Source organism: Rhamphochromis sp. 'chilingali' (assembly GCF_963969265.1).
Source record: "Rhamphochromis sp. 'chilingali' genome assembly, chromosome: 18".
Taxonomy (NCBI): Eukaryota; Metazoa; Chordata; class Actinopteri; order Cichliformes; family Cichlidae; genus Rhamphochromis; species Rhamphochromis sp. 'chilingali'.
In genome coordinates, this window is record NC_137945.1 from 24,946,731 (window position 1) to 24,970,423 (window position 23,693).

The 23,693-nt window shown below is 41.7% G+C and overlaps 1 protein-coding gene across 2 annotated transcripts in view; it reads right to left on the bottom strand.

Moving 5' to 3' along the window:
• Positions 1–23,370, bottom strand: part of mmp16a (matrix metallopeptidase 16a (membrane-inserted)) — a 75,151-nt gene extending 51,781 nt beyond the window's left edge. The window contains exons 1-4 of one of the 2 annotated variants that reach the window (XM_080865208.1): positions 22,839–23,370; positions 1,915–2,063; positions 698–712; positions 293–415 (exon numbers count right to left, since the gene is read on the bottom strand). In XM_080865208.1, the coding sequence (XP_080721334.1) occupies positions 293–415; positions 698–712; positions 1,915–2,063; positions 22,839–22,964 (413 nt within the window). In that variant the 5' untranslated portion in view covers positions 22,965–23,370. The remainder of the gene's footprint in view (positions 1–292; positions 416–697; positions 713–1,914; positions 2,064–22,838) is intronic. The other variant, XM_080865209.1, reaches the window with a different exon arrangement.
• Positions 23,371–23,693: the final 323 nt, after the last annotated feature.

The window sequence follows — 23,693 nt, forward strand, 5'->3', positions numbered from 1 at the left end:
GCTGGATTGGAGTCTTTGCTAGAATGATTCTGGCCCACAGGCCTTATGTTTGACAGCCCTGCTATAAAGCTTACAGGCAGGGACAGGTCAAAAGCTCAAACGACTCGGAAATAAAGGAGCTACTGAAGAAAAAAGTATTCTTTCTTCCTATCTCTATGTCTCCCACACGGCTGCTCGGGTGATTGGGGTCTCCTCGCAGTTTGGGGTGTGTTTCTGGGGTTTTCTGAACATGCTGTAGTGCTAGGTAGCACTGAAATGCCTTGAAAACAAAAGAAAAGCTGAATCCACCCACCTGTATGTGATATGTTTGTGTTGCCACTTCTGTCCCGTGAGGGCGTACCGTCGTTTCCTGACACTTAATCTGGACACACCCCCTATTTGGTCAGGAACCCCGCATCGGGGCTTCTTCATCCACCTGTGGAGAGAGGCGGGGAGGAAAAAAGTTATATCGGCAGCAGCACATTACCTCCCCCACCCTGACACAGTGATGTCACTGGCTCACAGGAGCCAACTCTGAGCCAGTGTCACACAGAACAGATGTGCAAAATAATTCAATATGATGTAATTTTTGAACATTTATATGTAAACGAAATGCAAAGATGACAACGTGTTGATAACAGAACACACGTACTTCATCGTAACACCCACACAGTGTAAAACTACATGTATTTAAATGTACAAAAAAAAGGTGCCTCACCTTATCGTGTTATCCCTACATTAATCGAGAGAAGCAGAAGGGGGGAAAAAGAAACAGGCACTGTTAGCTCATCACATTTCACTCTGTTTCAGCCCAGCGGTTGGATAGCTGTTAGTCTGCATTCACATAGCTGGCCACCACATCGCCACATCACAGTTCAGTGACCAATGTGAGCTCTTTTGCTGCGTGTGGCATGGATGGTATTTCGCTGTTGGTGCGCACAAATGTCAGCGAGCACTGTTTTAGTGATTTGCAGGTATAATGCGGCGAGGTTAAACCCGGGTAAATCCAGGGCTGCTTTAAAAACACAGATGATCTGTGTCCTCGTGCCACTGCCGCTCTCATACAGATGAATAATTTAAAAACATCTCTTTAAAGACTTATGAGAGCCCCAGGTGGGTTTTCACTCCACTACACTCCTGTGTGCAGACAAAATATAATATAACAATGAGTCTTTCCATTAAAAAGAAAGAAAATCCAAACCAACATGACCTGCTTGATTGCTTGTAGCTGCTGGGCTGAGGTTGGACTGTTCAAATGAGGACAAAGCCAACCAGAGTCGCAGCTCTTCTGTTTCTTCCACTGTCTATTAATACTAAAACATTGTGAAGTCTTTGATCTGACATCGGAGGTGTACTCTTGCAAAAACCCTCTTTGATCACATTAATAAGCCCCACTTAGTCTACGTTACGCCAACTTTGCGTCTGGCAAAACGACTCTGGTCGCCTTAAAAATGTAAGACGGGGCGAAAAGAAACACAAACAGCCTGTACCTCCATTTTTGAAAATGTCTAGTTCACTTGAACTGTGAGTCCTACAAAAAAGAAACACAAGCAACACAGTTCGCAGTGTGTTTTCCCTCCTCAAATTAATAAAACATCTACCTACAGTATGCCCGAGGCCCTCAGCGAATTTAGATTTTTAGTCTGAGACTGTTCATCAAATCATAAAAATCAATCTGAGATCCACATCTCTCTCTTTTTAAAAGCCACATGAGCAATTCAACATATCCCAAGTAATTACTTGTATTCAGGCGAATACAAAAAATGACCAAAGCAAACACCACGGTTTCTCTGTAGCTGTAATTTCACACTCAGCCGCTTCCTGTTGTATTCTTACCCGTGTTTTCTTATTTTGGGAATAAACCCATCGTGAACCTTGTGCATAATTCATACTGTGGTGTCTTTAAGGGTATTTTTAAAGGTGTGTGTGACTCACTCTATAGTGTTGCTGTCCAGCGTGCCTGTGACATTTAGGCCGTAGCGGCGCTGCATGGCAGCGATAGCAGACTGCATGACTCGGGCAGAACGCAGCACTGACATTCTGGGGTCTGCAGGAGGGAGGTAGCCATACCTCTGGAGCCATGCCTATAAACAAGGAAACAAGGAGGAAAAAGGTTAGACATCACTGTAAACTCCAAGGAATAATCTGCAAAGACTGATTTTTGGACAGGAGCTAAACATGATCTCAAAATCATAAATAGACATTTGAAGACAGGAGGCAGCTTAGCTTGAGTATAAAGTTTGAAAAGGTGGGGAAATATCCAGCTTGGCTCTTCCAACAGCTATAAAGCTCATTAACCGCCTCCGCTGTGGCAAGACACTTCACCCGCACCCTGTCCAGCTGAGCAGCGCAGAGCTGCTAGTGCTGAAGTGCGAGTCCAGAGTTCCTACAAGTAAATTTATGGTGTAGTTTGTTTTTTTTCCTGTGCATGAGAAGCATTTTAAGCAGAAAGCACACTCCATACGACCTAGAACAACATTTAAATGTCATCAAGATAAAACTCCGCATTAAGCTACACAGAGCAAAGATCAGCTAGTAACCGGTCTAAGGACACATCTGAAAAGACATTTGTAAAAGGGCATAAGTAGAGAGAGAGAGAAATCTCCATACCAGTCTATAGTGCAGAATGTCATCCGTTATCATGTCATTTTACTTGTCTGGAAAGGGCTTTGGTGTAATAAAGCTTTGAGTGTCCCTATAAAATCCAGCCAGAGGGAATCATTGCTCAGATCTTTGGACCAAGCAGGAGAAGCGGGAATCGGCCGGGCGTCCCCACAGAAGAGGCTTTAGGGATTTGGATAGTCTCAGCCTCTCTGTATACACTCAGTCCTCATCGTAAAAATGCCAAATGTGGGATTAGCTAACTGCTGCATATCGGAACACAAAGCCAACAGCAAAACGAGGGTTAAATTGTTTTGCTTGAAGAGCGGGGAAAGTGAAACAACACAACGTTGGCCCGGAATCTCAAATATCCAGTGAACTCAGAACTGCCGCGTGTTTGCCTCAGACCTTCTTATTTCTCTTTCAGCAACTCTGTGCTGTGAAACCTGAGCGCCGTTCTCGTGCACAGTGTTTTCAAGCTGCTTCAGGCCCGCTGCTCAGGATAGCATACACACTGAGAATGAAATTTACTAAACAGGGAGGAAAGCCCAGAGTGCGAGAGCGAGAGGAGAATGCAATAAAAAGCAAGAAATGCGAGTCTATAGCTTCGTTTACGGTGACTGCGCTCCACATCCAAGCAGTAACAATGAGCTCTTTTGAAACTTATTGTATATGCTGTTTGTAGCAGCGGTGCAAACAAGCTGATATGTATGACTGTTCAGAAGGTGAGAAGAACTGAACATGTCACTCAGCTAATGTGCAAATGAGGACACTAAATAAAAAAATCATGACACCGGGAGGATGCCCAGGTGCCTGAGCATTGTGGGTAAGTGTGGTGGCAACTGCACAAAGCAGATCCTAGCTGAGAATGTGAGTGATCTCATAAATAGTTCATGCAAACATGGGGATTCCTACTGCTAATTAACAAAGCATCTTATGAGCAGGAAGAACGAGCAAGATCATTGAAATACATTTCTTTTAAAGAACTACATAAAGCTTCTCCATTAGGTGATTGTGCAACTGAAGGGTGATTAGCCTAGCTTGACTTCAGATCCAGATAATGCCCATGTTTGTCCAGACTCTAGGGGTGGGCAATTAATTATCCCAAAGGGCCACATGAGAAATTGGGACTGCTGTGAGTGGCTGCACCAATAAATAATAATTAACTTATATTAGCTTATCAGTGTGGCCCTCCAAACAGTCCCACCTTTTGGGAAAATTAATGCCCACTCCAGTCCAAAGCAAGGGCGAAGCTAAAGGGTGGTGCATGCCAGTGTAACAGGGCAGCTACATCTCTTTAATATATGAGCAACTCTAACCCACATAATTTTCTTATAGAATAATAAAGTATGCTGATTATGATTCTGATATGTTTGTGGAGACAGGAGATCTGTACTGAACTTTCAGCCAATTTTTAAGTGATTTCTTTATTGTTTTTTCATTTCTAATGAGCTGGTTGGAGCCCTGCTGTATTTAACAATACATGTCCACCAGCCTGCCTAAAGCTCACTCTTTAACATTTTATATATAACCTGCTTTGTTTTAAGGCAGCTTGATCCTTTCAGGCAAAGCCAGACTTCTAAACCTGCTAGTCTTTATGCTAAGCTAAGCTAACTGCTGCCAACTTAATTACCAGCCTTACTATATATACACCATATTGTTTCTCGCAACACAGGATTAAGTTCTTTCATAAAAAGGTGACCTGGAAAAATAACTTTCTTTTCTTTCCACACAGCCAGTTATTCTGAATCCCAGACTTTTCCTTTAGTAATTTATGAGAATAAAGCTAAGAATTATATTGACAAAATATGTGGAAATTATGTTTTCTATTTAATTATTAAAGTAACTTCATACATTGTTAATTACACTTGAGATAAAGACACATTCTTTCAGTAAGATCAGAACTAGCCAGCAAAACAGCATTTCTAAACTTTCTACTTTCTCTACCCTGAAATTGTTTGATGAAAGGAAAATATTAACAGTGCCAATGACAAACCCAGTTACTAATATGTCTATATTACATTGGAATATAAATAACATTTAAAAAAGCGGCTTCTCATTGAAGTCTTAACTCTAGAATAAGCGAGACTTTCTCTCTGTAGTTTGTGTTGTGACTGGCACATCTACTGAGACCTTCATGAAGAGACTCAAACTCTGCATCAATGACTTACAGTATCAAACTCCACTCTCATCACTTTGGCAGATGCCAAAATGTTACACCTGTGTCATGATTCACACTTCCAAGTACCTGCCTGTAAACCCCAAACCTCTCTTTGTGTATTTTCTTTCTTCCCTTTCTTTACTGCACGCTTTGGTGCTTTTCGTGCCCATCCTGCAGCCGCACTCTCCTCGTCCCCCTCTCGCTGTGAGTGGGTGGGTGATAACATTACAATGTGTGTCAGATTTACTAGATTCAACTTTAGTTAAAATAAATGAATAAATAAATCTGCAAATCTGACTACACATCAAGCCACTTGTTACAGTTACTCCATTGCGTTTCCCAGCAGACTTCACGAGTACCAAACACTGTAAGATCTTCTCTTCTCTTTCTATGCCCACATCTTCTCCACCTCATGGCACTCTCTTTTCCTTCCAATGTCTGCTTTAATTCTTCTTGTCCTGTAATCATCTCTATGCCTCCCTCTCATCTCCTCTTTTTTTTTTCCCTTTGGTAACCAAACTTTGGCTCTGTCCTATAACCACTGCCCTAGTGCTTTCAGAGGGAAAAGGGAGAGAGGAAAGGGAAAAAATAGACGATACAGATGAAAAGCACACAAGTTCAGACGTGGCACTGCATATTTGTAGCAGAACGCTTTTTCTTTTTCTTCTGCAGTTCTAAGAGACTACTGTAAAACCTGATTTCATCAGCAGAGAGATATTTTAATTCGACGCCAGCTTCAATTGGCTGGATGGGTTTTGAAAAAGTTTGGGCATATATTTCCTCCTGAGATAAAAAGAGGCTAGGGAGGCCAGTGTATTCGTTTTCCCAGAGGAAATATTTACTTCTGAAACTGAGATGTTCATGAACTTAAAGAAACTGTCAATTTGTGACCAACACTTGGTGTGCGGATGTCATCGATGTTTACAGAGCTACGTGACGATTATGTAAATTAAAGGCTGCAAAGAAAACTCGCTTTTTTTTTGGGATGCAAGAACTAAGTGATGTGTTTGTGCTTTGAGTTATTGCGGCTGTCGCTGTCTACCACTCAAACATTGAGGGGATATTGGATGGTGCCAGTTCGAGCGCGCAGGAGGGGTGAAGGGTTGTTCGACGTCCCATATGAGAATGAAACATGGTGGCAGGATGTGGAGGGTGTAGCTGTCATACCGGTTCTTTATGTACACCACCGTGGGGAAACAGCACGACAGCACAAAAGGATGAATATAGCAGCAGAGGGCGGCCGGTAATTCCAATGAAAATTTCCGCATTGACAGCAAAAACAGTCAGCTGAGTCATTTCGGTCATTGTGTCTCTGCTACTGCAACGTTTGGCAGAATAACCAAAATAAGGGCTATTGGTTCATGTCCACTTCCTCTAATCTCTGGACATCCGCTTCAAAACGCAGCCTCACTTCTTTTTAGAACTTATACTCTTGATACGTCGCTTTGACATCACCAGGATGGTTTTCATAGAGTCTCATTCATTAAGCTAAAAACACTCCAAACTGTGTTTGTTGTAGTTTTTAAAAAAAAGCTCAGATTACTTCAAAGCTTTTCCTCAAACCGCCGCTTTTGCTCGCATTTCCTCGTGTCGTCGTTCACGCGGAAAACCAGAAACTTCCACAGTCAAACAAAAAAAGTTGCGACAGTTGCAGTTTCAGGACCAAAATCCACACGCTGCAACGCAGGAATCAAAGAGAAGCACGAGCTCAAGGCTCACATTTATTAAAACTGCACAGGTTCAAAGATTCAATCCAAGGCTTTGATCTTTAATTCCGTCATCGTGCCAAACTTTATGTGACTCCGTTGGGAGAGAGGTTAAAGATGGAGGAAGCACAAGTATAAATTATTTCCAGTATTTCAAATATTGCAGAATTTGAAGCTATAATAAACCGTGAGTATTATGTCCATTCGTTCATTCAGAGTTGACTTTTACAACCTTCACGATGGAGATCTTATAATCAGAGAGAGAAAAAACTGAAGATCTAAAGACGTGTTCTGCTGAATCAGTGCCGAGCACTTTACTTTTTCTACATTTCACTCTCCCATCTGTCCTTATCTCTTTCTGTTTTCTTTCATTATCCTCCCTCTCTGCTGCTGCCCACTTCTCATCCTCATCGATTTACTCTTTCCCTTTGTGATCTATGGTTCCCGGGGTTCTGCCGATGCAAGGGTTCCTGAGAGCAGGAGGCTCCACTTCGACAGCATCCTTTATTCAATAAGACAGAAATTCTTCCCCGTCCTGCTCTCTGCAAAATGGATAACGAGGGAGCTTGTGAACGTAGATGGTTTGGTTCAATAAAGTTGCAATTTGGATTTCTTGTCAGTGTAATAACAGGGACACAGAACAGTAACCGTACTTTCTGTAGTCACAGGGATTGCAGATAGAAATAGAGCCCAGGACAAATGAGCAGGAGATGGTAAAACCATGAACACATCAGTAATTCAGCTCCCAGATCAAAGCATCAACACTTTTTACTTCATACGCTTTTAGTGTTTGCAAAGGGAGCTCAAGAAAGGGCAGCTACAAAGAATCCAAAGAAATATTTGGAGCACTGATGGAACAGTTCTGAATTGTGATAAATACACCTTTCAACTTGGATTTTTTTGTTATTTTTTGCACAAAGCAAGATATCTTTTACGACTAAAAATGTCCAAATAGCTAATAAAAAGAAAAGGAGCCCAGTTCCCCTAGAGGTCTGTTGTTGCCGTCTCCAAAAGAGAGTAAATGGTAAATGGATTGATTCTTATATAGAGCTTTCCTACTCTCCAACATGCCACACTCACCCATTCACACAAGCACTTTCTTCTATGCTTTAAGTGCTTTCTATCTGCCATTCACACACATTCACATCCAATGGATGCATCGGTTAGAAACTTGGGGTTAGTAACTTCCCAGGCATGCAGACTTGGGGAGCCAGGAATCAGACCACCAACTTTCCGATCAGGAGCTGACATGCCCTACCTTCTGAGCTCAGGAGTAGGGCTGGGTATCGTCACTGATTTCTAGAATCAATTCGATTCAGATTCACGAGATCCTGAATCGATTCGATCCACGCTTCGATTTGATTCAATTCGATTTGAATCTGGGAAATTTTGCCTCAGACAGTCAGAAATATTATAATTCAGATCAGGACATTTACATATTTTTGTATCTATAAAAAGGAAGCTGACACTTTCGAGACTTTATCAAAGGTGTGAGCATCACAGCAGATGCCTTTGTGTCAAAGTAGCTGAAGATAAATCACAGAAAAACATGGTGATTTTCCTGGCCTGGAATTTTATAAAAATATTCTGCAGTACATCAAAAACGAAAGAAAACCATTAATCAACTTATGAACATTACCTCTGAAGTTACAGAGGTTTTATTAGAGACACGGCTAAGCGTTTTGCATTTTGTATAATTTTAAAAAGTTTAAATTTGTTCAGAAGTTTATTGAACGGCAGAAATTAGGTTTTCATTTCGGAAGTAAGTAAAAGGAAAAAAAAAACATTGGCCGACAGCGCTGTAAACAACGGTAGTCTTGTGCGTAACAAGCAAGCGAATAATGCAGAAAACATATTTCGGGGATAGACGGGAAACTGTTCTTGAAGTACACTGAGAAAGAGAGAGAGAGCTGTGCATGAAGTGTGATTTTATTGTGGTGGAAGCAAAACAGCAAAAGTAAGAGGGAGTCCATGACAATGTTTATGTGAAGCTTAGTTTGGATCTTCTTTTGCTGCTGGTTCGGTCAATATTGTTTGGAGAGAGATCAAACTAACAGTTTTAGAATCAGCGCAAAGGGGGCGTAAACACAAAGTCAATTCTCATATTAGATCCCTATGTTAAAATGTCTTAAACTAAACTGTTTAAAGTGGTGTGTACAGCTAATTACCACCTCTATTACAACTCTGTGCTAATCAGCTAATTTAGGTTATTGGACTGGACCTCGTGACTGATCAGAGTCAAGTTTATCCTGGCAAAAGATGATACTTTTAGCAAACAAGCCACTTATGGCTGCTCCCCTGAACAAGGGGACACCGTCACGGCTAGCTCGGCATGTTTGATTTGGCAGCTTTAAGGTGCCAATGTACCGGTATGTACAATGTAAAACCGGCACGATCGTACACTCGTGCCCCAGCTGTGACAGCTCCAAGTTACAAAGCTCAAGAGGTGCACTGTGGTGATAATTTCACAGTTTTCACCACAAACTAACTGGAATTAATCATCATACCTGGTCGATCAATTTGAGCACTCACTCCAAACCAGCCAAGCATTGTTCTTTAAGTACTGAGCGTAGGGCTGCACGATTTTGCATAAAATGAGAATCACGATTTTTTGGCTTAGAATTGAGATCACGATTCTCTCACGATTTTCTTTTCCAGTATAAATATTTATTGCACTTATTAACTGCACATCAACTTCGTAACAGTTGAAACTAAACATAAAAACAATAAATAAACATAAAAACAATAAAATGTCTCACATTTTGTTGTTGCCGCAAAATGTTGAACTGCTTGAAATTCCGTCTCCATCGTTGCTCGACACTGCGTGTATAGAGCAGGTAGCGCAACAATAGAAAAATAGTTGCGGGACGGCACTGTGTAGCGTTTGTCTAGGGTATTGATCATTTTCCTAAATCCTTCATTTTGCACAGTGTTGATGGGAGCCATATCTTTAGTCAGGTGATAAGTGATAGCCTCCGTAATTTCTTTGTGCCTGCGGAAGTTCGACGTGCATAGGGAAGCGCTGTATACGGTTCCCGTTATTGATGTTTGGGTGGTTGACCGGACGGATTTTCTCCTGTCACTTTCTCGTCATCCCTGACGTGCTCTCCGTTGTTTTTTTCCCTGCCAATTTTAGCAGCCAGCTTCTTTATCACGTGGTATAAGGCTCCGCCCTTGTCATTTGTGAGCGCTTGTTTTCATGCAGATTACGTCCCAGATCAAAATGTGGTACAATTGTCATCGTCTTTTTTCTTTCTTTTTTTAAAATCGTTGTCATTTGGAAATGAGATCGGACATAAGTATGAATTGAGATCGCGATTTTCTAACGATTAATCGTGCCGCTCTAACTGAGCGCACCCTGAAAGCAGAAGGCAGCAAAAGCGCTATAATGAGGTTAAACTTCTTCACAAATCAAGTCCCTCTTGAAGTGGAAGGATAAGGAGTCAACCAGCAGTGCCCTGACAGAGGCTAAAATCTCTGAAATGCATCAGTGTCTATTTTTGGGTTCTCCACACTTGATTTCACTTTACTTTGAAGTAGATTTCTCTCATGCTTCAGATGTGAGAAGAACCTGGCCTCCCCTAACCTGCCTGCACACTTCTTCACGGTAAGTGCATTTCTTTTTCACCCTTGTCACATTATGAGGAAAAGAAATCCACACACACACACACACACACACACATCTCACGGTTTCAAATTTCCATCCTCAAAGTTGCCCTAAAAAGCCTCTTCTGTCCCATTTTACACCTTTACCTGTTTCTCTACGCCTCTCATTCAACTACTTTCAACTACACTTTTCAGTTAGAGAATTGTCTCAAACAGAGACTAAAACTTGTATTATCATTAGTAAAGCCATCTCAGGTGAATTTGGGCAGCATTCAGGAGAGGCTCAGACATCCAGATGTTCGACACGAGTGCTGAACTGAGGTGAACTTCGTCTCATCAGACCACCTTCCAACGAGCTGACTTGGCCTGTGACTTAACGAGCAGAAGGCGGGCTAATTAGCCGATGGGTGCCATCAAAAGGCCACCTTGTAAGGCGACGGGATCACTCCATTATGGATGAGATGTGGCTCAGGAAGCCCGGTCGTCATGGCAACACACCGCCATCACACAGCAGCTGCTGATGTTGGCATTTGTGACTGATCAACTGATAGGGGCTTGGTCCCCTCAGGTTACAGAGACGGCATGTGACCTATGTTGGAGACCACATTTGCATTAGCTGTTCACTGTGAGCTTCAGTCAGAGGATGAGGGCTGTAGAATAGCTACAGTTAGTGTGCAATACAATTGTTTTTGTTGTTGTTGATTTTGTCTCATGAACAATTTACAGATATGGCCCACGTGGATTTCATGGTATTCTAACTTTCTGTAGGTTTTTCTGCTTCTCAACCTTAGTCCCTGTGATAAAGGGACAGCAACATTTTCTCAGCCTGTCTGCAAATCTCTGAATTACACTCCTACTTGGAGCAGGCTTGTAACAGACCCTCAGCGAACGCCAGAGAGTTTGTTTACAAGCTGGTGAGAAATTTCACAGGCATGATGGAACAGAAGAGATCAACTGTTCATCATATTTTAATTGAGCTTTGTCAGGCTGAGTGCACATGCTGTTGCTGGAGATTTATAAGAAATGATATTCTATTATATACAGACAGTGATAGAGCCAGAATATGTTAATCGAAGCAAGAAAGTGCTGAGCATTTCTTACAATGCGGTGGGACATCACTTATATTAATTTTATCTTTTTTTCTGTAGGCTAAGTAACGCATTTCCTTGGTCACTTACTTTTACTATTTGGTGATACAAGCATGACATCCATCTAGAACATACCACGAAGAAACATTTAGTAATTTTATTTTATGATCAGTAGCTGTGAAAATGTTGTTATTAAGCATTAATAAAGTGCACAAGCGCATTAGAATTTAGCTGAGTGATTGTGCTCATCAAGTGTGTCCACATGGGAGTGAGAGTTTCAGAGAAATGGTTACTAAAAGTTACTCGTGGAAAACAGCTGTTACTGGATATAACTACTGTTCTCTGATTATGTGTTTAGCCTTCATTACACAGGCCTAGAGACCGGTCTGCACCCTCCTGCCAATGGAGAATATCTACCTCCAGAGTAAAGTTGTGCCTCAGATCTCTGAGGCACAACTTTACTCTGGAGGTCAACACATCAACACAATCAACACATTTCAAAAAGTGCAACTTTTACTTTGAAGACAAGTGGTCTCGGTTTCCAGTTTGGGGTTATAGTTTTCAGTCTGCAGTCTTCTATGCAAAGAAATGGCAATCGTAGCCACCTGCTAACAGTCAAAGAAACTGTAAGGAGAATTTAGGTATTACACCCAATATCGCTTTGCCACTAATTTCCTGCTAGCGGCTGGCAGCAACCTTCACCAACCACTTGTCAATCAGTCACAGAATGCACTTTTTTTTTTCCTAGCGACAGGTGGTTACCATAGCATTGCTGACCAATCTCTAGGCCTGCATAATCGAGGCTCTAGCAGTCAAATTCACAGCAGCTGCCATGAACCATTTGCAACTAGTGAGAGAATATTCATTTTTCTCTTGTTGCAACCAGTGGTCGTCAGCTAGTCTCCAACCAGTCTGTGTGAACAGAACTTAAAAGCCTTCACCTCTGTCTGGCCCATGGATAGACACAGAGTATGCCTCAGCTTGAAGATACTTTTTAAAATGTGGTAGTGCTATTTTTAAATTAGATTTTATAATTAAACAATTTTTCTGGTGGCTGAACTAGTCTTTAATTATTCAGGAGGTCCACATGTCGAAACTGTGATCAAACTGAGATCTAGCTGTCAAGAAATGGCCAACCCGCCTTTTCACAAATAGGTAGCTGCATTAGCAGAATGGAACTCTGTGTGTCAGTTAAATTGTTGCCGAGACAGAAATACAACCTGTTAAAGGGCAGCACCTGTCAGTTGTGGCCTCAGACACTGAAAGCCCTTCTATTTTCTATTCTGCTCGTCTAATGTGAATGATTTACACCCCGGCATGCTGACAGAATACAATTAGCTCCCTGCTAGGACAGAAAAACAGTATTGGAAGACCTTGCCCAGAGCCTTTTCTACACTACAAATAACACGCTGACCAATTACTCTACACTTTAAAAAGGAGAATGAATGTACTTTTTTAAAAATGATTTCAGCTACAACTGTTAAGAAAGCCTGTGCCCAAGCATTACTGTTGAGCACATCCAGCCACTTGATTCAACATTTAGCAGAGTAGAGACATTACATCAAAATGTCCTGTGAGTATACCCAGTGATGATGGTATGAAGTGGCTCAATCTGTGCTGCAAGTTGGAGCAGAGCTGCTAGAAGTGATCATCTCTCAGCACAGGTGACTTGTGGGAACAAGATCCCAGCCTTCTGGGGAAGCCTGCCACCTCTGACCGCCCTGAATTATTCATCGGTTACATGCCGGACCACTGCGAGTATGCCAGGGTCGTCAAGGCAACCGCAGCCTTTTCCTGCCCACACAAATAACCACATACCCACATGATTCAAAGTGCCGTACTGAAATTCATACTGTAAAATTTAAACGAGAGAAAAAAGAATCAACCTGACTTTTAATGAAACCAAAACCATCGTCTGCACCTCATGACCCCAATGCGATGCGATGACTGCAGAGGCTTAGCAGGGCGCTGCAGCACATTTAGCCCCTAGTGCCTACACACACACGCACACAAACACACAATGGCTTTATGCATGCCATGTCCACCCTCTCAGTGGCCCCATTAGGATGAAATGTCACAAAAATGTCATGGAAAAATGTCAGAGTCTGATCATACATACTGATCAGAACAGCGGGCTTTAAGTGGATAATCTTTTGGGAGCTTGTCAAAGTATTTTAATGACTTAAGATAATGAAAAATGACAGCAAGAAACATCAAGATTATGGCATGTGACAGGAGCTGCAGTATGACATCAATCCTAAAAGACAAAAACCTCCATGAGGCTGTTTGATATTCAGGTTTCAAAGTACATTAATTTCTGCGATGAAGCCCAATCGCTAATTTAAACACAGTGAAATGTGATTACATGCACGCAGGAACAGATTGAAACAGTTGTCATGACTCACAAAACTATGCGTACGTTTATATGTACACACACACCCCAACACACCCCTGAGCGTTTGTCAAAAGCCTAATTGACAGACTTACACGTGATGCCCCATTGGCATCATCTAATGTTGCTGTTGTTAGTGACATTAAAGATTTAACAGCTCAGTAAGCTGTGACCAAAGACGTGTCTTAGAAAGAAGGAGACTGACATGCAGGGAAAAATTCTGAACAAAATATAATAACAAGTGGCTGCTCAGAGAAAGTCAGGTGTGCGTGCGTGTGTGTGTCTGCTTGTGTACGTGTGCATGATTATGAATCATTTACGTCTGTGCAGGTGTTGTTGTATTTCTCCAGGATTGGGTGAACAGACTGACACAGACACCCCAGTGGCTCACAAATCTGCTCTCTTACCAAAGCCAAATGACGTCAAGAAATGGTGTGTGTGTGTGTGTGTGTGTGTGTGTGTGTGTGTGTGTGTGTGTGTGTGTGTGTGTGTAATCCATATGATTCCTCAGTGAGAAACGAGGGCGAAGCGCACCAATATAAATACACTCATAAATATGCCTGCATGCACTCAGACACAGGAGGTGAGCTCATGCACACTAAGTGTACTGTATGTAGGAGGAAAATACAGCTGCAGGGAAACAAAAGCAACAATTTAATATTGACTTTGTTAAAGATAAATTGTTAAGGAATAGCCAGCCCAGTCACTGATGGAACACGAAGCCTGTGCCGCAAAAGGACGTGATGCATTTTCAATTGGGGGCTATTTTGGAGAACTGTGTAGTTAAGTTGTTAATATCAGTGCTGATAACCACCGTGGCGCAGGGAAAGTATAGAAACATTCAGTCTTCATTAACTGTAAATTCAAGGAAAAACACACCAAAGTACTAAGCACACTGTTTGAGTGCCAAGCAATTTCTGGGAAATAAAAAAAGAAAAAAAAAAAGAAAAAAAAAAAAAACACACAGTGAACGATTATCACCAAAAATAGCAAATGAGGTCTGTTAACACTGTTTTCTAGTGTATGGTGTTATATTAAAACATAAATTCTCTCTATGACCTGCAGGACACACAGGCACATGGTGTGTCATCCACACACGTTCGCATCAATTGTTTTCCATTATTCAGATGCCACTCAGGGGCTGAGCATGCCAACTGGTAACATGAGCTGAGATGTGGGGATGAAGCTCTCCCATTCCTCACACAGTGACAACAGCACTGAGTAGTTTGCACTGGGCAGCACTTGAGCTTGGCTTTAGCCCAGTGCTGAAAGCAGCTACACTGCCTACATAGCTATGTAAAGAATATAACACAGTAATAGTTTATTTAATTATTGTAAACTTACTCAAGGGATAGTTTGTCAAGCATGATTTTGTTGCCACAGTTGGATGAGAACTTCTCATCCCATTCTTGTTTTGTGACCATTTAAAAATTACGCTAAATACAGAAGACAATAAGCTTTGATTAGCATAATGCCTAGCCCAGACTGCACAACATTTTTGCCCTTTATAATTAGGGGGGGGGATGTGTATCTGAAAATCTTTCCTTTCTGTGACCTTCTGTGCGCGCTGTCTTTGAGGACACGTGCGATGGTCATCAGGGAGGAGACTCTAGCTAGAGATTTGCAGAAAACAAAGTGACACTGGATGTGCTCAATTTCAGCTCCAACACCAATGCCAATCACCACATCGGTCAGTTCAGTCACAGACTTGAAGGAACTGCCATCGAAGACTCTGAAAACTTGTAAGAAGCTACTTCCTCTGATTGCAGCTCTGACTTTCAGTTGCTGTGACACACTATGAAATACAAAATGATCAAGTTGCACTTTCATTCCTGATGCAAAGCAACACCCTACTTTGTTTGTTGCAGGTCATAATCAGGCTCAATTCATGTAGTCTGACCTGAATTTGAAGCTGATTCAGAACAGCCATGTAGTTAAATGTTAAACTAGCAAGTTGGTATTAAAAAAAATTTAATCACTGCATAGGTATAACTAGAGCTGGGCGATAGAACGATAACGATATGTATCGCGATATAACTTTTTCTCCATAGAAAAATTAAACTATCGCGATAGACCTCGCCGCTCTTGTCCACTTAAAAAAAAAAAAGAACAGCCAATCCAAATTACGTAGCGCAGAGCCGAACCAATCACAGCCGCAGCGTCACGTCACGTGACTTGTTACGTACAGCACAAGTGCCAAGCCGCACGTGTATTTGTTTGGGAAGCAGCCAGCCACCGTACCGCCCGGGTAATGGAGGAAATGAGTGCGCCGACTAGAAAAATCAACCGAGCGTGACCGAAGAGAAAACTGATGATGATTCCAATGCCGGAGAGATTGTCGAACGGAAGAGCCATAGAAGTTCCGTAGTGTGAAGGTATTTCGGCTATTTCAAGTCTGACAAAAAACAGAGTAGCGTGCACTGTAAATTGTGCCGAAAGCAAGTCTGGAAATACAATAAACTGGTGCATGCGCTACGTCCACACGTACCCGGGTATTTTTGAAAACGCAGATTTTTCTATGCGTTTGCACCTTTCGTCCACACGTAAACGGCGTTTTTGGTCACTGAAAACGAAGATTTTTGAAAACTCAGTTTTTGCATTTACGTGTGGACCAGAAAAACGGAGAAAACGCAGCGTCAAAGGTGTGCGCATTTTTTGACGTCACACTGTGCGCCACGTTATTGTTTCAGTGAAATGAATTTCTACAATACTGTTACTGTTAATTCTACTCTCTGCAGTGTTTAAATGCTTACATATACACACAGTTACTGTCCCTCCACACATACGACTCTGTTCTGCTTCTATGCCCCAGCTTTGTTTACTTTTTCCCACGGTTAGGAATCTAGCGCCACCTGCTGCTTTGGCATGTTCATAGCAGCGTTTTCCTTCATTTCTCCCTTTATGTGTGGACGGGATTATTTTTTAAAACGGAAACGGAAAATCTCCGTTTTCAAAAATACCCGTGTACGTGTGGACGTAGCCTCAGTCTCTGACTGGAAGCGCTAATTCGTCATTCGGCTTTTGTCAGACTAAAGTAACTGTTAAAACTGTTTGAAAAGCTCAGCTATACAACAAGGAGAGATTGAGAATTTCCTTTTAGTTCTCAGTTTATTTGATATTGACAAAAGTTAGTCAGTTTTGTCTGTTCTTCTGTAAAACGAACTAAGATTTATTTTTAGAATTAATATTTTGTTTCTAAGTGGAATTGACAATTTAGTCGTCTGTTTCGTTTGTTCTATTTTGAAACTTAAACGCTTTAGCGGCTGCCTTTTGTGTAGTTTGCAATATTTGCCTTTATTTATCTGAAAAAGTCTCATGTTCCTTAAGTACATCTACCCTGTTGAACTTATTATGGGAAATAAATATTTAAATAAAAACAAGCTGCTGATTATTTCACATTTTACTTGTGAGCAACGGCACATTTAAATCTTACAAATATAGTTATTTGGCTTATATCGTGATAGATATCGTTATCGCCTGAAATGAAAAAAACATATCGTGATATGAAAAAATCTTATATCGCCCAGCTCTAGGTATAACAATACATTCCAGTTCAAGTTTGTAGGATAATTAATATACATGTAAATACAGATGTTTATTGATGCTGATTGATGCATTTATAGTTTTGGACAGAACAAAGCAAGCCATCTTCATTTTTCAATTATGCTAAGCTAACAAGCGTTTATATTTGTTACAAAGATGTAAAGTGTATGCTTCTGTTTTACACTTATGGCCGGTCCATTACTGTGCAACAAAAGATCAAAGTTCGGTTCTGCCTTATGATTGATGATGATCGGCTCTTTCACGATTCCTCACTAACAGGTGAGCAAACAGAGCGAGCTGACAGAACTCTTGGTTGGAGTTAATAATCACAGCCGACAGTCAGCAGAGTCTAGCCAAACCACCTTTTATTAATTCATTCATCCATCTGAGAAAGGATGTGTTAACAGATGGGAGTACAACTTTGCGCTGTCTTTGTTTTACAGTAGATTATCTTTGACTAAGCAACTTGTCTTTGTCTCTAGTTGCACAGTGGCATGATTCAAACACTTCAAACACTCAGAGCGCAGCTCTGCACCTGATGCCTCCCAGTGAAACACTGAGTGTAACCAAGGCAGCGTGACGCTCACGAGGCTTTAGTGGGTGCACATCGGTGTTGTTGTGCTCCAAGAGAATCTCAAATGTAAATCACAGATCACAGAAATACCTGCAAGCAATACAATTAACATTTTGAGTGATTCGGCCATCTTTGGACACAGATGGAAATGTATATGGTCATGTTTTTATAACATAATAACATATTTATATTCATATAAACATATTCAAAGTATTCAAATTCCAGAGGAAAAACAAACACTTAGGAAATGTTTCAGACACACTTTTCTCTTAAAGTTGTTCCAGTGTTTCGGCAAAATTCTGCTTTTCTTCCTGTAACTGACAGGACACATAATCATCTTTGTAAGGCTTCTCCAGTGGAAACTTATGTTATGTACATAATAAATGAGTGACTATTTGTAGTGCTCCATATTACAGCTTTATTGTACAGTATAATTCAACTGAAAATGTACTGTGAAACTAAACAGATTATTAATCTCACAGTGGTTAAATAACAAAAATATGTAGATTAGCAAAGAAAATTAGGAATCAACACATGCTACACTGGCAAACTTCTGGCTTCAACGTTAGCATTAGCATTATAAGGAACCCAGACAAAGTCCTTTTAGATACTGCACTTTGTGTCATGGATATATCTTCCAGCATACCATGTTAAAGTTGGCTCAGGGGCTTGCATGCCATGTTGCTAACATTAGGGATGCAACGATACCAATTTTTTCAAACCAATACGATACCGATACTTGGATCTGAGTACTTGCCAATACAGAGTACAAAAACCGATACTTCTACCACACACACACACACACACACAAATGCAATGAATTGGAAGACAGGTTTTATTTTATTCTCTGCCGATAAATAATATATTAATAAAAATGACCACAAAAAAATTTCAAGTGACAAATAAGCACTTCTGTTAAATTATTGCAGAGTCTCCAAATTGAAATTTAACAAAATATCACTGAACTATTGGCACTGTCTCGAGCTTTCGGAATAATAAATAAACACTTCTGTTTGGAATAAAATAAATACAAATTAGGTTTGAGAATAAAATAAACTTTAAAGTTGTTGCAGAGTGTCCATATTGTAAACAAACAAACAAAATAACGAAAGTATTTGGCATTGACGAACTCCCCATCTGCCCGTGGATCATCAGTCCACTCTGCCGTTAAACCGAGGACTGACATCGCGCACACACTGCTTGTCTTTACCTCTTTAGAAAGTTTTGGCACCATTATCTCCCTGATGTGTGGGCGGCTGGGAATTTCATATCGCAGCTCGGGTATGCTGAGAAGAATCCTATGTTTTCCACGACTGGCATTGGCTGGTCATCCAGAGCGATAAAATGAGTCAGAGCCTCTGTTATTTTAACTGCCCGTGGATTTTCTCTTGACATTTTTCATCGCTTTTCCAAAACCTGAGTTAAAGTTGGCTGTTCCCAGTCCACACTGCTGACATTTTGTTTAGCCTAGCTACAGCAGCCTCCAGTTTCTCTTTTTTTATCTGGAGCTGCCAGTCTGACTCGTCTAACCCTGTGCCTGTTTAACGCAGGATGTCCCCCTAGTGGCCAATCTAAAAAACTACAACAAAAATGACAAGCCACCCTCTGATTAACGAAATAAGTTAGTATCGGTTCATGGTATCGGTTAACTTTTACGAGTATGAGTACACACACATTTTACAGTATCGGCCCCGATACCCGATACCAGTATCGGTATTGGTGTATCCCTAGCTAAGATGATTTTTGATTATCTGAATAAGCATCGAGTTGTAAGAAAACTAGCTACTTTATGCAACTATTTTTTGTTTAAATGATATACATTTACTTTACCTGGTAGCATGCTAAGCACTGCCACTAAAAGGTAGTGGTAAAGCATATAGAGGCTTTATTTACCGACCACTATTAAACAACAGAACAGAAGAAGAATACACGATTAACTGCGAAGTGACAGATTGATGAAACATCTGTGAGACTATACAGACAGCTACTTTCAACTTTAGGAAAGAAAAGGAAGGAAAATTATTTCAAGGCCAAACTGTGTCAGGTACAGCTAGCAGAAGACAAGAGTACCACAACTATACATAGTCATTTAAGGGGGGTTTAAGGGTAGGAGGTGATCTTGGAAGTATAACAGTGTAAAATGGAATCATACATTTCCTTGAAATGAGTATCTCCAGTGTAGTTACATTTTGGTATGTGTGTTAGAAGATCAGCATGAAATCAGACACACCAGAGGCTGATCAGCCAGTCATCCATCATGGCCAATCAGCTGAAAACAGCCGACTGGCCCATCGATCTGTGCATCTCTACTTCAGACAAACTTGGAGCGTGGCCGAGCACAGCTCGGCATGTCTCTGCATTTGTGACACTAAGTGGAGAAAACGCTTATAAAATATTAAGTTACATTTCTCCCTCTAACTGTCTGATATTGTCAAACAGGGATAGGGGGGAAATCTCTCTGTTTTAATTACTCTGAATTATGTAAGAGCTAATGATAAAAATAACCTGAGATAAATCAACTGCCTGCAAGGCCCACCTACAGCATGACGCCTCGCAGAGAAAGCACTTACTTTATTGGCTGTCGCACAAAAAACGTTGGCTCATCCATGTAAAATCAATCTGGACTGAAACAGAAAATAATACTCACAAGGAGATAAACAAAATTAAGTCGAGCCTGAGCCATTGTTAATGGCGCTGTCCAATTTGCAGAGAGAATTACTTCAGGGGAGACAATCGAATGGACGAAAGCTGAAGAGCTTTCAGAAATCTTTCTGCAGTAGCCATGTATAGTGCTGAAGTGAGGTGTTACACGTTCCTATTAATTACTCTTATCACCGAGTGACAGGCTGTCCTTCCTGTGAAAATGTCATCCAAAGCAAGAGGAAACAGGAGAAACAAGTGGGGGAATGACAGCATTACAGCCACTTTGTCTGTGAAGACAAATCCAGGAAGGTCGGCAGCAAAGGCTCCATCCAAAAGGGTGAGGTTTTCTAAAAGACCGCAGTCTGACCAGTAATCACAGGGCAGGCTCAGGATGACCTCCCACCTCAAACCACACCTGTTAATTAGAGGAAATACTCATCTGTGTCTACTCTCTAGAACACTTGGTGTAGGAGTAAACACAGCCCTAACAGCTGAGCGAGTGGCTCCAGTGAAAGCAGCACAGTCTCCAAACAGAAACTGTTTAGAAAGATTGCGAAACTGCAGCCAAATTCTACCAGCCTGGAGTGGGACTGCACAGCATGTGCTTTACTGTGACTTTGCTTTTCTTTGAATACCCCTTAGGATCAAATTAAACACTTTCTTTTGGGGGTTTTTCTTTAAGCCTCATTCATTGCTCTTTTCTCCCATGCCGGGCATTCCCAATTGAAGCAACTTGTCAGTTTAAAGCCCACCTGATGCTTAAATCAAACTTGTTGTTGTTGTGCATAGCAGAGTGCAACTTTCGGCAGCCTCGACGCCTCTCTCGTCTCATTTGTGACAAAGACGACAGCTAAATTAGGGACCAGAAAATGTCTCGCATTACAGCAGAAAGCCCACTTTTCACTAGCAAATGAATGAGAACGTGTGGAGGCTTTTTCAGTCCTCCACACGTGCATGAAAACACAGAAATCATAGATATCAAACTACTGTAAGCACGCTTGTGAGCTCGCTGGCATCTTTACCTGACAGGCACAGCAGGGGCTCATCTTGAGGTACTCTGCATTAATATGCACACTGGTGCTGTTGCATTTATTTGTAGGTTGTCAAAGTTAATCAGCTCCAGACCATTTGGCTTCCTGAGAATGACTTATTAAAGTTGAGAGACTTTGAAAAAAGACAAAAAAGAAAAAGAGAGCCACGACCGCTGAGCACATTCACAATTCAGTGACACAAAGAAACAACAGATGCAAGGGCTGGAGGTGGATAATAAGATTCAAGTGGAGGTGGACGACGTGGGAGAAGGGAACGCTCTGCGAGAGAACGATGATGTTAACGCTAATAATGCGTTTTTCACCAGGTTAAATGGTACCGAGCAGCACGGGTTGTTATTATTATTATTTTTATTTTTTTACCAGAGATCAGGTCAGTGCTGCCTCTCTGCCTCTGGCATGCCCAGCTTGCAAATCATGTGGAAATGTGGATGTGGGACTCGAGTCACTGTCAGTACACATGCCAGGATGATCCTGTGCAGCGGCTCCTGTTTGCATGTGTGTGCATGTGTGAGAGAGACAGACAGGAAAGGGGCTGCTGAGCGCAGTGTCACAGCCTTCTCTGGATGTAAAAGGGGCAGACGTGCACGGCAAAAGCCACAGATTAAGTTGCACACCATCTTGAAAGAAACACTAGCAGAAGTTGGAGAGATTCTTTTTAAAAGTCTGAGTCTCAGAGTTCATTGGCACAACACTTGTAGCCTGAAGACGTTCAACTACCCATTAAGCCGGGCGGTCGTTTCAGAATACAAGCTGCCTTTGTGAAGGAACCTTCCCTGCTTTGTTAAATTCTCATCTGGCTGCCCACATTGTTCTCTGTGACCCCATAAGATCTCCTTCCTGCAGAGTGAAGCCTTAGACCTGAGTTTGTTTGTTTTTTGTTTGTTTTTGCAGACACGGGGTATGCGAATGCAGTAAAACCACTAAAACACAATAATCTCGCACATACCCACTCTGAATGTCTGCCCATTGACTTCTGACATCGTTGCTCATGCTGGCTCAGTTTTTAAAATCATAGGGTTATGCATTGTTTACATACCTAGATAAGAGTGGAAATGTTATTTTGTTTGTGTGTGGTTTTTTTTGTTTGTTTTTTTACATTAAGGTAGCCCACATTTTGTTTCAATCCAAAATTCAATGTTTCAGCACTCTGAGAACACAAACAAGCACAAGCTGGGGAGGGAAATAAAGCTTTGAAACCCTCTAACAATACCTGCACTTCCATTCAGAAATGCACATTCCTTGGGAAACTGTCTAAAAGCGGCTAACGAACTGGGTAGAACTACAACCCAGCTGGGCATCTCACAAAGGCTCTGTTGTTGTGGTCGGTGAAACATCAGCACAAGGGACTGGAGTTACAGAGCAACTCTAACACTTTATTATTATTATCATTCTTTTAAATGAGGATAAAAATAACACAGTTTAATTTAACAAAAACCGTGAAGCTGTTGTTGTGCGGGAAAATCTCTTGGATGTCAACAAATCAGTCCTCTTACCTCTACACTGAAAGACTGCTCCTCTCCGTTCACGGCACATAAAATCCACAGCAACAACTGCAAGCATAACGTCCCCATACAGCAGCTATTAAGACATCTCCTACTGCGGAGCGCCAATAAAACCATAGTGACACCCGCTGTTGGAGCTTATTGTCTGCGCTCAGTTTTATTTACAGGCGACACAGAGAAATGGGCAGCGGGAATAAATCCTACACATTTGGCAGCAACATCGCTGATGTCTCGCTGTCTCTCTTGCGGTGCCGAAAGCAGAGGACGGGGGAGTGAAATGGGCGAAGGAGCGGATTCGTCGAGCCCTTGCACCCGCTGCTTTCGCCGCGGTTTCGGGAGGAGGTTATCCCCGGGGAAAGAATCGCTGTTAACGCCTCTCAGGCGCCTCCTGGTCCCACAGTCCCCGGGTCAGTCCTCCGGTACACCGGCCGTTGTTCCAAGCGGACGCGTCCAGCCCGTTTTCTGCACCGCGCGGCATAGCTGCCCGTTTTCAATCGTGTTTCCCACCGAATGCGCATGTGCACACTGGCACGAGCGCCCCCTCCCATCCCCATCCTCATCAAAATCCCAGATAAAAACATAACAGTCCTCATCCTGCCAGTGCAGTTTGACACAAACGTAAGAAGCGCTATTTTCCCACTCAGCGTATTCTGCTATTGTTCTTCTCTTTGGGTAAATAAACACGCAGGCTTCCGTATTTGGCTCCATGGCATTTTTCACATGGCAACAAGCAGGGACAGCTTATTATTGTGCTAATATAACCAACTTTATTTCATAACTTGAGACGAGTAGAAAATTGTGACTGTTCATAAATGCCCCATAAGCTTTTATGATGTAAATATTAAA